The following is a 16,281-nucleotide window of genomic DNA, read 5'->3' on the forward strand; positions in this document are numbered from 1 at the left end:
ATCCTTCCTGTACTAATGTAGAGAATTATTAATCACATATAGTAATTCAAATAAAATCCACCAAATAACCTATATGCACCTTCCTTAACTATTCATTACATAATAGCCTACTGAAATATGCATGTCCTTACAGTTATATATTGATAGGTTTTTGGCACGTTACAAGGTACGCAAACAAGAATGATTATATATCCTCCTGATAATGTGCAGTCTGTAGTAGGATGTCCCTTGGGGGTATCCGTACCTATGTATGACATGCGAGGGTTAGGTTAGCAAACATGCTGGAGCTAGAACCTCGTCGTGCGTCCTTATTTTAGATAATACTACATGGTGTCAGAAGTGGTTTTAAAATTCACATAAACGTGAAGGACGTACCAAGTAAATCATACATTCAGTCTGTTTCAAAGCAGGGAGGGCACATTGTTGGAGATAAAACAGCGCATTTCATTATTTTGCTAGCTAACGAGCAAAGACTAAGTTACTGCTAAGCAACATGTTGCAAGAGGAAGAAGCTGGCGGGATTTCAGGGTTTGCGACTCTCAAGTTCAACGGGCTCTGGCGCAAACACGGACAGGCCAGTGTCTAGTGCTGACGGATTTCGCATTAGTCCCCCGGAGAATTTTGATTGTATGGACATTCAAAACTGGCCAAAATGGATCAGGCGCTTTGAAAGGTACAGGGTAGCATCAGGCTTAAACGTGAAAAATTAGGCATTTCAAGTTAATACACTGATCTACTCTATGGGTGATGAAGCCGAGGATATATTAAATGCTTCAACGTTGACTGAGGAAGAGAAACTTAACTACAGTGCCGTTAAAGACTGTTTTGAAACGCAATTTGTAGGGAGACACAACATTTGAGAGAGCTAGGTTTAACATGCGCAAACAGGAGCAGGGTGAAACCACCGACAGTTTTATCAGAGCTGGTCACAAACTAGTAGAACATTGTCCGTTTGGCGCGCTCAGGGAAGAGCTGATCCGAGATCGGATTGTAGTGGGAATAAGAAATATATCACTTTCTGAAAAGTTACATTTGGATTCCCAGCTTACCGTGTCCAAAGCTGTAAACCAGGTTAGTCAGAGTGAGACAGTAAAAAGACAGCAGAAGATGCTGCGCGACAGCAGCTCCTTGCAGAGCGAAGAGAGTGAGGAAATACATGCATTTTCATACCGAGCTAAAAAAAGACGGAGGGGAACACAGAACAGAGACAGACGTGGAGAAAACAATCACCGACAGCACCAGTAGCTAGTTCAAGTGTTAGTCGCAAATGTGGGAAATCCCCTTTCCACAGATGAAAGATTGCCCAGCAAAGGATGCGGAATGCAGGAAATGTCACAGGAGAGGACACTTTTCAGCTGTCTGTCGATTAAAGCAAATGCATGAGGTCTCAGAGGAGGTACAGCAGGACAGCATCTTTCTGGGAGAAGTAAGGGAAAACAAGGCTGGCTGGCATTCAGACATTAAACTCAATGGGGAGGTTGTGTCATTTAAATTAGACACTGGGGCAGCAGTGACAGCTATCCCAACTAGGCTGTGTAGCTATAGCGGAGACGGCCCTTTGCTCTCTACAAACAAAAAACTGTACGGGCCCAGTAATAAGATTTTACCAGTGGTAGGGCACTTGGTGATTTAAACTGTAGAGTAAAGACAAAAGTGCCATCCAGCCTGTCTTCGTCATTGACTTTCTAGCCAGACCGTTGCTGGGGCTGCCAGCAATTGAAGCATTGCAACTCATTGAGAGAGTGAGCGAACTGGAGGACCCAGGTGAGGTTTTCAAAAATAAATTCCCACAAGTGTTTTCTGGTCTAGGAAGGATAGAAGGTGACTACAAAATCCGCCTGAAAGAGGATGCTGTCCCCTATGCCCTTACCCCCCCCTGCTCGGTGCCTATCCCTTTATTGGGCAGAGTAAAGGAAGAGTTGGGGAGGATGGAAGAAATTGGGGCGGTGTCTAAAATAGAGAGTCTCACAGATTGGTGTGCAGGGATGGTGGTGGTCCCAAAAGCCAATGGAGACATAAGGATCTGTGTGGACATGACTAACTTGAATGAGGCACTCTGCAGAGAGAGAGGCACTCTGAGCAGTCACTGGCTCAGTTGGATGGCTCACAAGTCTTCACAAAGCTGGATGCCCGCTCAGGTTTCTGGCAGATACCGCTGTCATCAGTGAGTAGGGCGCTCACAACGTTTATAACACTGTTTGGCCGTTACTGTTTGAATGTTTTGCCATTTGGAATCGCTTCCGGTCCTGAGCATTTCCGAAGACGCTTGTCCCAGCTGTTGGATGGGCTGAGTGGCGTCATAGTCCACGCGGACGATGTGCTCGTGTGCGGAAGGGACAGAGCAGAACATGAGAACAAAGCACTGGCGCACAGCAGTTCTGACCAAACTCCAGGAGACTGGCCTGACACTAAATAAAAAATGCACTTTTGCACAGTCAGAGGTCTTGTTCTTGGGACACAAAATCAGTGCAGCTGGAATAGAGCCGGACCCGGAGAAGATCAGCGCCGTCACAGATATGCCCAGACCCCAGAATGTGGCTGAAGTCAGGACCTTCTTAGGCATGGCCACATATGTGGGTAAGTTCCTCCCACAGTTTTCAGATACAACCAAATCCCTGAGAGACTTACTAGCCAAAGAGAATGACTGGTCATGGGGTCACATGCAACAGGTGGCGTTTGACAAAATCAAAGGAGACCTGGCCTCACAGAGAGTGCTGGCCCAGTACCGTCCCCACGCTAAGACAAAGGTATCAGCAGATGCATCATCCTTTGGGCTAGGGGCAGTCCTCACACAGATGCAGGACAACATGGAGTGGCGTCCAATAGCATAATCTCCCGAAGCTTATCTGACACAGAGCAAAGGTATGCTCAAGTGGAGAAGGAGGCGTTGGCATCACATGGGCATGTGAAAGACTCAACCAATATCTTATTGGCCTGCAGTTTACAGCAGAGACTGACCACAAACCACTGTTGGCTCTGTTAGGGACAAAAGCACTGGATGACTTGCCTCCCAGAGTTCTGCGCTTCTGCCCCAGATTACTGAGGTTCACCTACAAGATGGTGTATGTGCCAGGGAAGGCACTGATCACAGCAGATGCACTCTCCAGGGCCCCAATTAAATGTCCATTATCAGAGGAGGAGCAATGTCTAGAGGGTGAGGTACAGGTGTCCATTAATGCAATAAGGGACAGTCTACCTGCATTTCAGACCAAACTGCAGCAGATTGCAGAGGAGCAACAACGAGATCCCATCTGCCGACAGATAGTGCAGCAGTGCAAAAAGGTATGGCCCGGGCAGGAGGAACTGCCTCAGCTGCTGAAGCCCTATTGGGTGCACCAAAGTGACTTCCACTGTAATGGAGACCTTCTCATGAAAGGACAACGGATAGTTATCCCAGAGACTCTACGAGCAGAAATGCTAGACAGAGTGCATGAGGGACACATGGGGATAACCAAATGCAGACTGAGGGCTCAACAGGTGTGGTGGCTTGGTCTGAGTACTCAGATTGCCAAGTTGGTGGCCCAGTGTGAGGTCTGTACAAAATGTCAACCTTGTCATCCGGAGCCAATAATGGCAACGGAGCTGCCAAAACGGCCATGGCAAAAGGTAGGCGCAGATATGTTCTATTGGAAAAATGACACTCATCTGCTAGTGGTAGATTACTACTCAAGATACATTGAAATAGCAAAGACACCCATAACTACATCAGCTCGTGTTATCAATGGATTAAAGTCCATTTTTTTCCAGGCAAGGGGTCGCTGAGGTCCTGGTTACAGATAACGCTCCCCAGTTCTCTGCAAGCTCCTTTTCTGTTTGTGCTGCAGAATATGACTTCACACATGTGACCAGTAGCTCCTACCATGCACAGAGTTATGGTGAGGCAGAGATAGCTGTGAAAACAGTCAAGGGACTGCTGAAAAAGAACAAGGATCCATACAGGGCTCTGTTAGCTTACAGAGTTACACCACTGCATCATGGGCCGTCTCCTGCCGAGCTCCTGATGGGCAGGAGGCTGCGTTCCCCATTGCCTGTCTCGCCGGCTCAGCTTAAACCCCGATGGCCTAACAGGAAGGCCTTCGCTGAGAGGGACAAACGGCTGAAACAAACACAAACTGGAGACTTTAATCGGAGACACCATGCTACGGAGAGGCCAGAGCTGACCTAAGGTCAACGTGTGTGGATTACAAACTCAAAGACACCAGCAATAGTGCGGAGGAAAGCAGATGCCCCACGCTCCTATGTGGTGGACACAGGCTCAGAAGAGGTACGGAGGAACAGAACACACCTCAGAGCTCTTCCAGATCTACCAGCCACACAGGCTGAGGCCACAGAAAATGCACAAAAAGAGGGTGAAGGAGAGAGAATGCTCACAGAGCCACAAGCGCGCCCAAAAAGGGATGTGAAGCCACCAGAGTGGCCGAAAGACTATGTTACGTGAAGAGAAAACATACTGTTGGGGACCATACCCAGCAAAAAGAGACTGTACCTAAGTTAATGTTCATACTGTGTGATTTAATGCTTTCATACTGTTTCAGGATGTGAAGTAGCATGTTAGAGAATAATACTGGTTTCCAAATTGCATTTCAGTTATGCTTCAGTGGTTATGCATGTTGAGTTCTTGTTCATGGGAGAGGGGAAGATGTAGTAGGATGTCCCTTGGGGGTATCCGTACCTATGTATGACATGCAAAGGTTAGGTTAGTAAACATGCTGGAGCTAGAACCTCGTTGTCGTGTGTCCTTATTTTAGATAATACTACAGTCAACACTGCACTAGGACTGTTGTCCAAAACGGGTGTTAGTTGCAGAAGTAATAAATAAAGAATACAAGTTGGATTGGGAGACGTGATGAAAGATAGATGAAAGATGTGATAAACAGATAATTGCAAGAGAGAACAATGTCCATGTCAATCAAGCATATTTGTAACAAAGTCAAAGTTCACTGCCTGCCATAAACAGCCGGTGGACACGTATACACACTCCCTGAAAACGTTTCACATTACAGGGTCAGGAACATAGTTTGTTCATGTAGACTCGAGCTGCTCTCTGGTAGATTTAACAGCAAGACCCTATTGACATTGCCTGTGATTTTGAGCAGTAGGCCTCTCTACCAGCCAGAGGACACAAAATTCCAGGAGGACACAAAAGTACGAAAATATGCCTCCAAGTTTGACAGCTGCGCTGCAAGAGTGGGAAAGTCTAGAGAAAGAGTATCATCAGACTCAGGTGAGATTTCAGATCCTATTCTAATACAAATCAAATCAAATGTTATTTGTCACATGCGCCGAATACAACGGGTGTAGACTACCTTGAAACGCTTACTTACACAGTTACGTAGTGTTACATACAGTAATCACAGTGGTTCATCAAGAAGGAAGATTCATTAGAATAGATGTAATAGGCTATACATTATTGTCAGTATCTTCTATATTGATATGATGATATTTAACATTTCTTTACTAGGAGAGCCACCGGCTATACTTGCAGAAACTAGATGAAGTTTCCAAGCTGCAGAGTAATTGCTCTTCGTCTATCGCCCGCCAGCGGAGTAGACTGAAGGACATGTCTCAGTTAATGAAGAAGTAAGTTAATGCACGCCCTCACACACACACACACACACCTTCGCTCTCCTTCTCGCTTTCTCTAAACGGTTTCATGCACCCTAACACACTGTTTTTTAAGGCCCGCTATCCATCCTTTGTAAACAGATGCAATAAGGAGAGACTGACAGAGGAGGATGTAAAAACCTTGGATGAAATCAAGGAGCACATCAAGGCAAGACCCAACACTTTCTTTGAAATGGAGGCTTTCCTTCCAAAGAAAAATGGGTATGAGTGTCACTACATTAAAAACATTATTTCACAGGTCTCAGGGGAGGGACATGTGAAAGAGTTGTTGGCTGTTTTCCTATTCTGAGGATTTATACATTTCAATGGCTAGTTAAATAAAACAATTCTCATTCATATCTCACAAACTGCAGGCTGTATCTCAATCTTGTTCTGGGCAATGTAAGCGTGACTCTTCTGAGCAAACAGTCAAAGTAAGTAGCTTCCACGTCAATGGATTTGCTAACTCTTAGAAATGTGAACATACTGTACTTCTTATCTAGTGACCGATTTGTCATTCTATTCCAAATGTCCCCATCAGATGGAGCTGATAATTAACAAATCATGAATCATCTTCAGCAGATGGCAACAGAGTGACTTTGCATGATTAGAAAAATGTTTCTTCCTCCTCAGATTTGCCTACAAAGATGAATATGAGAAATTCAAGCTGTACCTCACAGTTATACTGATCCTATTCGCCTTCATGTGTTATTTCTTTGTGAGCTACAGGTAAGCTTGAATAGCTATGAATAAGCCCACAAAATGTTCATAATTGTGACTTGACAGCAAATGAAAAGTTTTATTCCAACACTATACAGTGTATATCCATTTTCAGAATTGTTGGTAAATTAGCTTTTATTGTTTAAAGAACCTATAAAAGAGATTGGTGTGTTTTTCAACGTCATGACATGGGGTTGTTCAATGACAAACATGTATTTGTTTGAAATCTATCGATGGATTTTGATGGTTTCAATTTAAAAAGACAAATAATCATGTTTTGTTGCAAAACGCTATATACTGTATCTGCCTCACGCTCTGAGAAATAAGTAGTGATGCTAGGCTTTACACAGTCAAATGTGACAAAGAACATTTTTTATAAAGAACAAATACAAATGATACATTTGTGACATCAATATATATTTTTTAAATGTAAAAAAAAGATCAATACTTACATTTTACATTTTAGTCATTTAGCAGATGCTCTTATCCAAAATGAGCGACTTACAGTTAGTGCATTTATCTTAAGATAGCTAGGGTGAGACAACCACATATCACAGTCAAATATACAAGATACAAACATTCCATTTCACCTTAACAATAGCTATATAGCGATTTGCAACAAAACCCATTTTAAAACCCATCTAAAATCTATTCATAAAAAAATCTGAGAACAGTAATACTTTGCACACACATGAAGGTACCCATAAGCAATGATTAGTCATTCAATCCTGTTTAGTGTCTGAATCTCTCTCTGTGTGTTTGTGTGCGCGCATGTTTGTTTGTCTGTCTGTACCCTGTCTAGATTTGTTGACGCAATCCTCAATTTCTTGCTGGTGTGGTACTACTGCACCCTCACCGTACGGGAGAGCATCCTCATCAGCAACGGGTCCAGGTAAGGCCCGTCAGTCTTCAGACCTAATCCCTGGCTAGAGATACATTCTTACACTGCTCAACCGTAAATTACTTTGGCAAAATAGTAACTACTGCCTCCCGAGTGGCCCAGCGGTCACTACAGACCCGGGTTCGAGACCCATGAGGCCCAGCGTCGTCCGCAATTGGCCCAGCGTCGTCCGGGTTAGGGGAGGGTTTGGCCGGCCGGGATGTCCTTGTCCCATCACGCTCTAGCGACTCCTGTGGCGGGCCGGGAGCATGCACGCTGACACGGACGCCAGTTGTACGGTGTTTCCTCTGACACATTGGTGTGGCTGGCTTCCAGGATAAGAGGGCAGTGTGTCAAGAAGCAGTGTGGCTTGGCAGGGTCGTGTTTCGGAGGACTTATGGCTCTCGACCTTCACCTCTCCCGAGTCCGTACGGGAGTTGCAGCGATGGGATAAGACTTTTTTTTGTAACTACCAATTGGGGAGAACTTAAAAATATATATATATAAAATAGTAACTACTACAGTATGATGCATTTATATAAGTACTCACTCTTCATATTTGCCTATTCTGATTATTTTCTTGTTGTATTTGGTTGATGTTTCAGGATCAAAGGCTGGTGGGTTTTCCACCATTACGTCTCAGCCTTTCTGTCTGGAGTCATGCTGACATGGTGAGCAAACTCAGGAAGCGCTTGTTGCCAATAGTTGATCACACACCAACCACACTAGGTTTTTTCATAGGCAGTTTCCATTTCAAGCAAGGGTATGATAGATGGCAAACAATAGAATCCGGTTTGCATCCAGTTTCTATTCCTTGTCAATATTTTAAGTTGATTTACTGCAGTGGGCTAAATCAGGGTCACACTTAGTGTTTCTTGGTAGTCTTAAACAAATCGACTTTGAAACAAAAGTATACACCTCACACACATGGCTATGGGCTTAAAAAAAGAAGACACCTGTACCATGTCAGATATGGAGTTGAAGTGTATTCCAGTTTGAGTTTGCATCCCAATATTACACTTTATATACATCACAGAAGATTGAAATGTAACAAAACCGTTTGATATAGAAACACTGAATTTATTTAAATAATGTTTATTAATTACGAAATTATGAAAAATATTACTAACATTCCACCCATGAGGCCACTAGAGGACGATCTAGTCATTTGACTGCAGGAAAGGGGTACGCACTTTTCACAACACTCGAAAGTCACTTAACATACACAAGAAAATCAGCAGGAAATAAAGCAATAAGATCACATATTACATAAGTAAGTACAGTACCAGTCAAAAGTTTGGACACACCTACTCATTCAAGGGTTTTTCTTTATTTTTTATGATTGCATATGTGTTATTTCATAGTTTTGACGTCTTCACTATTATTCTACAATGTAGAAAATAGTAAAAATGAAGAAAAACCCTTGAATGAATAGTTGTGTCCAAACTTTTGACTGGCACTGTATATAAAAGTGAGCTAAACATGAGGACAGGCTGACCATGGAGAACACTAAACATGATGACAGACTAACCAGGGAAGTGAACTGGACAGAAGATAAAAGCTAAGACAACAGAGAATCTGGGTAAGCCTGTGTGAAGGTGTGGATAGGTGTATGGATTGTGGGGTCCTGACATGGCGAGGGAGTTCCAGAGTTGGGGAACTACAGCTCTAAAAGCCTGGTCTCCCATGGAGCGGAGCGTGGTGTGAAGGATGGTGAGGAGGCCAGTGTCCGAGGAGCGCAGTGAACATGTGGGAGTGTAGGGATGCAGGAGGTCAGTAAGGTATGTGGGCGCCAGTCCATTGAGTGCTTTGTAGGTGAGCATTAGCAATATAAAGATGATCCTGTATTAAACTGTTAGGGGGTGAAGTTCAACAGTATACAGTATATAATACAGTACACTGTATTTAAAAGTCATTGTCTGATGTCTCTTAGGCCTGATGGATACCTGTATCAGAATTTCAGGAACCAATTCCTCGCCTTCTCTTTGTATCAAAGTAAGCTTTCGTACTTAAAAAACAAGGAATACATTAGTGTTACAACAATTACAAGTAATTGTCTAGTTAAAAAAAATGGCAACCACTTCTTTGTGTGTGTGTGTGTGTGTGTGTGTGTGTGTGTGTGTGTGTGTGTGTGTGTGTGTGTGTGTCACATCACAGGCATGGTTCACTGTATGCAGTACTACTATCAGAGCGGCTGTCTGTACAGACTAAGAACCCTGGGAGAAAGACACAACATGGACCTGACTGTGGGTGAGACACAATGTAATAACTACAATGACCCTCCATGTTATAGCTACATAGTTACAGATACATTTGAGATACATGTGTTTACGTCTACACTGTGTCCATCTATCTTTTAGAAGGATTTCAGTCCTGGATGTGGCAAGGGCTGACATTTCTTCTGCCCTTCCTGTTTTTTGGTCATGTGAGTATGGGATCTGGCTGTGGGATTCGTCTCAACTCAGCATTAGTTGAGCTGGAGTTAGTTTGCTTTGTCACATATATAATGCTGAGTCACATTGAGGCTACTTTGTTGTTGCATAGGGATTGCATAATAAATCACACATACAGTGCCTACAAAATGTAATCACACCCCTTGACATTTTGTTGTTTTACAAAGTGGGATTAAAATGGATTTCATTGTCACTTTTGGTAAATCTACACAAAAATGTGAATATTTATAAAACATTAATGTAAAATAAAACACAGCTTGATTAGATAAATCAAATGTTATTGGTCACGTACACAAATTTCGCAGATGTTATCGCAGGTGCAGCAAAATTATTGTGTTTCTAGCTCCAACTGTCACGTCCTGACCATAGAAAGCCTTTATTTTCTATGGTGGAGTAGGTCAGGGCGTGACTGGGGGGTTAGTCTAGTTTATATTTTCTATGTGGGGTTCTAGGTTGTTTTTTCTATGTTGGGGTTTTGGTATGATTCCCAATTAGAGGCAGCTGGCTATCGTTGTCTCTAATTGGGGATCATACTTAAGTAGCATTTTTTCAACCTGTGGGTTATGGGATATTGTTTATGTTTTGAGTTAGTGTTGTAGTCACGGTTTGTTGTTTGTTAGTTTATTGTTTTGTCTTTGCTAAGTTTCACTTCTTTATTAAATTATGTGGAACTCAACATACGCTGCGCCTTGGTCCGTTTCTACGAACGGTCGTGACACCAACAGTGCAGTAATACCGAACAATACAATATGCACAAATCCCCAAAATAAAAAAGGAATAATTATGAGGATGAGCAATGTTAGAGTCCAGAATATGAATATATACAGTTGAAGTTGGAAGTTTACATACAGCATAGCCAAATACGTTTAAACTCAGTTTTTCACAATTCCTGACATTTAATCCTAGTAAAAATTCCGTCTTAGGTCAGTTAGGATCACCACTTTATTTTAAGAATGTGAAATGTCAGAATAATAGTAAAGCGAATGATTTATTCCAGCTTGTATTTCTTTCATCATATTCCCAGTGGGTCAGAAGTTTACATACACTCAATTAGTATTTGGTAGCATTGCCTTTAAATTGTTTAACTTGGGTGAAACGTGTCGGGTAGCCTTCCACAAGCTTCCCACAATAGGTTGGGGGAATTTTGGCCCATTCCTCCTGACAGAGCTGGTGTAACTGAGTCAGGTTTGTAGGCCTCCTTGCTCGCACACGCTTTTTCAGTTCTGCCCACAATTTTTCAATAGGATTGAGGTCAGGGTTTTGTGATGGCCACTCCAATAGCTTGACTTTGTTGTCTTTCAGCTATTTTGCCACAACTTTGGAAGTATGCTTGGGGTCATTGTCCATTTGGAAGACCCATTTGTGACCAAGCTTTACCTTCCTAACTGATGTCTTGAGATGTTGCTTCAATATATCCAAATAATTTTCTGTCCTCATGATGCCATCTATTTTGTGAAGTGCACCAGTCCCGCCTGCAGCAAAGCACCCCCACAACATGATGCTGTCACCCCCGTGCTTCACGGTTGGGATGGTGTTCTTCAGCTTGCAAGCCTCCCTGTTTTTCCTCCAAACATAACGATGGTCATTATGGCCAAACAGTTCTATTTGTACTGGGATTGATTTGTACTTTTCGCACCAAAGTACGTTCATCTCTAAGAGACAGAACACGTCTCCTTCCTGAGCGGTATGACGGCTGCGTGGTCCCATGGTGTTTATAACAGATGAACATGGTACCTTCAGGCATTTGGAAATTGCTCCCAAGGATGAACCAGACTTGTGGAGGTCTACAATTTGTTTTCTGAGGTCTTGGCTGACTTCTTTTGATTTTCTAATAAAGTCAAGCAAAGAGGCGCTGAGTTTGAAGGTCGGCCTTGAAATACATCCACAGGTACACCTCCAATTGACTCAAATTATGTCAAATAGCCTATCAGAAGTTTCTAAAGCCATGACATAATTTTCTGGAATTTTGCATGCTGTTTAAAGGCACAGTCAACTTAGTGTATGTAAACTTCTGACCCACTGGAATTGTGGTAAGTAAAAAAAAAAGTAAATAAGTAAAATAATCTGTCTGTAAACAATTGTTGGAAAAATGACTTGTGTCATGCACAAAGTAGATGTCCTGACCAACTTGCCAAAACTATAGTTTGTTGACAAGAAATTTGTGGAGTGTTTGAAAAACGAGTTTTAATGACTTTAACCTAAGTGTATGTAATCTTCCAACTTCAACTGTATGTATATTATGTGTGTGTATAGACATTACGGGCAGTATATGAATAGAAAAGATGTGTACAGTAGTAGTTATATAGGATGAGCCTTGACTAGAATTCAGTATATACATATGAAGAGGGTAAAACAGTGTGCAAACATTATTAAAGTTACCAGTGTTCAATGACTATGTACATAGGGCAGCAAGTATTCACCCCCCTAAGACAATACATTAGAAACATATTTGGCAGTAATTACAACTGTGTGGCTCTTTTTGGGTAAGTATAATGACACAGAACCAGATGCAGACACAGGAGGCAGATGGTTTGAGTCTCTGATATTTATTGAACAACAAAGGGCAGGCAAGAGGCAGGTTGAAGACAGGCAAAAGTTAATAAACCAGGTCAGAGCTCCAAATGGTACAGGCCGGCAGGCAGGCTCAAGTTCAGGGCAGGCGGGCTTAGTCTCAGGGCAGGCAAGATGTCAGAACCAGGAGGACTAGGAAAAACAGAGACTAGGCAAAACCAGGAGCTCGGGAAAAACACGCTGGTAAGCTTACCAAGACAAGACGAACTGGCAACAGAACAGAGAACACAGGTATAAATACACTGGGGATAATGGGGAGGATGGGTGACACCTGGAGGGGGTGGAGACAAGCACAAAGACAGGTGAAACAGATCAGGGTGTGACAGGTAAGTCTCTAAGAGCTTTGCACACCAGGATTGTACAATATTTGCCCATTATTCTTTAAAAAATTCTTCAAGCTATGTTAAATTGGTTGTTAATCATTGCTAAATAAAGACATGTTTAAGGTTTGCCATAGATTTTCAAGCTGATTTAAGTTACAACTGTAACTAGGCCACTCAGGAACATTTAACGTCATCTTGGTAAGATTCTTTACGATTTTTAACATTTAACGTCATCCAGTGTAGATTTGGCCTTGTGTTTTAGGTTATTGTCCTGCTGAAAGGTGATTATTCGTCTCCCAGTGTCTGTTGTAAAGAAGACTGAAGCAGGTTTTCTTTTAAGATTTTGCCTGTGCTTAGCAGCCACCCCATGCTTGAAAATATGAAGAATGGTACTCAGTGATGTGTTGTGTTGGATTTACCCAAACATAACACTTTGTATTCAGGACAAAAAGTTCATTTCTTTGTCAAATTTTTTGCAGCATTAAGTTTCTTGTTGCAAACAGGATGCATGTTTTTGAAAATGTTTATTATGTACAGACTTTTCACTCTGTCATTTAGGTTAGTATTGTGGAGTAACTACAATGTTGTTCCATCCTCAGTTTTCTCATATCACAACCATTAGCCTCATGGTGAAATCCTTGAGCAGTTTCCTTCCTCTCCGGCAACTGAGTTAGGAAGGTATCTTTATAGTGACTGGGTGTATTGATTCACCATCCAAAGCCTAATTAATAACTTCACAATGCTCAAAGGGCATTTTTTTAACACATCTACCAATTGGTGACCTTCTTTGCGAGGCATTGAAAAACCTCCCTGGTCTTTGTGGTTGAATCTGTGCTTGAAATTCACTGCTCGAATGAGATATTTGTATGTGTGTGGTACAGAGATGGGGTAGTTATTCAATAATAGTGGTTTTCATGATTTTTTTAAAACACAGAATAAGTACATGCAACTTATTCTGTGATTTGTTAAGCACGGTTTCTCCTGAACTTATTTAGGCTTGCCATAAGAAAGGGGTTGAATACTTATTGACTCAAGACATTTCAGTTGAATTTATTCATGTCGAACATTTTCTTCAAACAAAATTCCACCTTGACATTATGGGGTATTGTGTGTAGGCTAGTGACACAAAGTCTCAATTTAATCCATTTTAAATTCAGGCTGCAACACAACAAAATTTGGAAAATGTCAAGGGGTGTGAATACTTTCTGAAGGCACTGTAAATCTTGTAAGTCATATTGTAGAATTATGCTTTATCATGTTTTAGTGGCTCCTGAACCAGACCTGGGTTTCAAACTTGAAAGAATTATTTCAAATACTTTATCTGTGCATGTTTTAACTTGCCTGGCTTAATAAACAAATAGAAAAGTCCTAAAACTGCTAACCCTGCACACCGGGAACTCCAGGCAGACTCAAGCATGTGCTCCCCAAAAAATGTCAAGTATTTTTCAAATATTTGAACCCAGGTCTGCCCTGAACATTTTGTTGACCTAGCACTTGGTATTGTGTGTGTGTGTGTGAAGTACATAAGTGATGTTTTGTGTTGCAGTTTTGGCAACTCTACAACGGTCTCTCTCTGTTCAGGATGGCTCGGCTCCCAGACTGTAAAGAGTGGCAGGTCAGTGTGCCCCCAGACAGCTTTCCTGATAGACATATTCTTTGCTCCATTCACACCCTAAAGTGATTCAGTTGATAATGGTAAAGAGGGCCTCATGTCTTAGCAATGTTAATGTGTGAACAGGACATGGGGCTTGTACATAAAATGTTGATTGATTTATTAAACGTATTATGCCCTTTTGATTATAGTCTCCCATCCATAAAAGCAGACAACAAGCCATCCAGTTTTCTATTATATAATTATAAAAAAGCTGTCTTCCCCATCTTATGCCAGTTTTCACAATTTCTGCTGTCATTCTAGGTCTCAATGTGTGGAATCTCTTTCCTCATTCTGTTCATGGGCAACTTCCTCACTACTGTTGCAGTAGTCCGCACCAAGCTCAAGAGCAAGGACCAGGCAAAACCCAAGGGTCAGTGAGATGAAGAGGATACACAGAAACTGCATCCACTGGTTCATCCCATAGGAGCATCTCCGGAACATTTCTATAATCATGGCTCATTTACTAGTGATAGACGATCATGGGCAGTATTCAATGATCCTCTACTTTGGTTGCTTTGGGGTTGCTACTGTTTGTGAATTGGTTAAATATGAAGATAGTTTCTGCTCAATATACTAATGGCACAGCATTTCAGCATGTTTATGGTGTGACTTAGACATTTTAGAAAAATGAAAAGGATAGCAGAATAGTCAGTGTGATTGTGCAATAACATGGCCTCTTATTTCTAAAATAATAAATTATATACTGTGGACCTATCTCATACCCCATCTTCAGATGTGTGTGTGTGAGAGATACCACATGGCATGACAGATTGTTATTGATTCCATGGATATCATCCCATAAGGTACAGGTCTGTGCTACACTGCTATCTGTTCTTGGTACTATAACCAATCAAAATACACACATTTATTTAACTAGGCAAGTCCGTTAAGAACAAATTTTTATTTAGAATGACGGCCTACCGGGGAACAGTGGGTTAACTGCCTTATTCAAGGGCAGAATTTCAGATTTTTACCTTGTCAGTCAGCTCGGGGGTTCGATCTTGCAACCTTTCGGTTACTAGTCCAATGCTCTAACCACTAGGCTACCCGACTTTCAGGTAGCTATTTACCACTAGGCTAACCGCCGTAATCTTTCAGTATGCGAGGATACCTTCAATATGACTGAAGGTAACTTGTTTCAGGGATGTGCAGACAGTTTGTACTATTGGGTGGATTACATAACCTTGACTCCTGGCCCACTGCACTGTGATCTGTGTCGTATTATTCCAGTTATATGTGCACGTCATTAGGTAATGTCTTTATGGACTAGTCCATTTCTTAAAATGTGTATTCTTCAAAGTGAGATACTCAGAAATATCGTGAATAAGCAAATAAGTATAGTTAATTAAATTGTTAGACAAAAAGAATGGGTAATTCTATGGTGTCTTTCTGTACACGTGATCTGACCTTGTCAACCGATAGCATGTCGTGACTTGTATATACATTTTTTCACTCTTGAGTAGTAAGTACTACACCCATTGAGAAAACTGTTTTGGTTTAGTCCTACTGAGTGACGGCACGGTAAAGTTTCCCCATTGTGTTGTGTGCACTGTTGTTTTGCATGACGGTGAAGACGAGAAGGTAAGTAGCTAGCTGAAAGTCTAGTTATGTTTCATATACTAAAGTGCTGTTTCGTTGACAGCATTGAATATCGTTGTCGTGAGAATCGATTGTAATTCATGTTAAGTTTATTCCAAATTTAGATAGCCAATTAGCTCGACAAGGCCAGTTTAGTTAACTAACCAACTGTCAAGCAAGTAACGTTAACGTTACTACTGTATAACGTTAACGTTAGGACTAACACACTTTTCAGCAAGTACAGCTAACCTTAGCTATCTAGTTAATGGCTAAATAGTTATATTTATTTTGCTATTTAGTTTATAACCTAGTTAATTTACTGATATAGCAAACACTGTTTTTAGTGTTTAAGTTAACAGCTTTGCCGCTTGTCACTGTAGAGTCAGCTAGTAGCAGTTAACGTTAGTAGTTTGGTGTTTGATTGCTAATGTCGTGGTCAAGCAACATTCCAATTTATATAGGTCGTTATCAATAAAACATCACAATAAGGTGCAGAGC

The 16,281-nt window shown here is 41.6% G+C and overlaps 2 protein-coding genes across 5 annotated transcripts in view; both read left to right on the plus strand.

Annotated features, from left to right (window-relative positions):
• Positions 1-265: 265 nt before the first annotated feature.
• LOC120028262 (ion channel TACAN-like) lies at positions 266-14,971 on the plus strand. 3 transcript variants are annotated; one of them, XM_038973436.1, is made up of 13 exons: positions 266-673; positions 5,097-5,224; positions 5,462-5,580; positions 5,707-5,826; positions 5,979-6,038; positions 6,238-6,333; positions 7,127-7,216; positions 7,810-7,875; positions 9,138-9,199; positions 9,362-9,454; positions 9,565-9,629; positions 14,098-14,166; positions 14,467-14,971. In XM_038973436.1, exons 2-13 carry the CDS (start codon positions 5,156-5,158, stop codon positions 14,581-14,583), a joined length of 1,026 nt encoding a protein of 341 aa, XP_038829364.1. In that variant the 5' UTR covers positions 266-673; positions 5,097-5,155; the 3' UTR covers positions 14,584-14,971. The 3 variants fall into 3 exon arrangements, with proteins under 3 accessions (XP_038829364.1, XP_038829365.1, XP_038829363.1); XM_038973437.1 differs by lacking the exon at positions 266-673 and adding an exon at positions 691-1,764; XM_038973435.1 differs by lacking the exon at positions 266-673 and adding an exon at positions 1,798-3,606 and having other exon boundaries at positions 3,748-5,224.
• Positions 14,972-15,662: 691 nt separating this feature from the next.
• The window catches only part of LOC120028261 (NADPH--cytochrome P450 reductase), a 34,073-nt gene continuing 33,454 nt past the window's right edge, over positions 15,663-16,281 (plus strand). The window contains exon 1 of one of the 2 annotated variants that reach the window (XM_038973434.1): positions 15,663-15,786. The gene's annotated coding sequence lies outside the window, so the exon portion shown is untranslated. The remainder of the gene's footprint in view (positions 15,787-16,281) is intronic. The other variant, XM_038973433.1, reaches the window with a different exon arrangement.

This window comes from Salvelinus namaycush, chromosome 34, assembly GCF_016432855.1.
Source record: "Salvelinus namaycush isolate Seneca chromosome 34, SaNama_1.0, whole genome shotgun sequence".
NCBI lineage: Eukaryota > Metazoa > Chordata > Actinopteri > Salmoniformes > Salmonidae > Salvelinus > Salvelinus namaycush.

Bases quoted from the DNA above. Each gene is read 5' to 3' on its own strand.
- LOC120028262 (XM_038973436.1), top strand. From the start codon at position 5,156: ATGCCTCCAAGTTTGACAGCTGCGCTGCAAGAGTGGGAAAGTCTAGAG. The intron at 5,225-5,461 runs GTGAGATTTCAG...TTTCTTTACTAG, and splicing joins AAGAGTATCATCAGACTCAG to GAGAGCCACCGGCTATACTT. The intron at 7,217-7,809 runs GTAAGGCCCGTC...TTGATGTTTCAG, and splicing joins CTCATCAGCAACGGGTCCAG to GATCAAAGGCTGGTGGGTTT.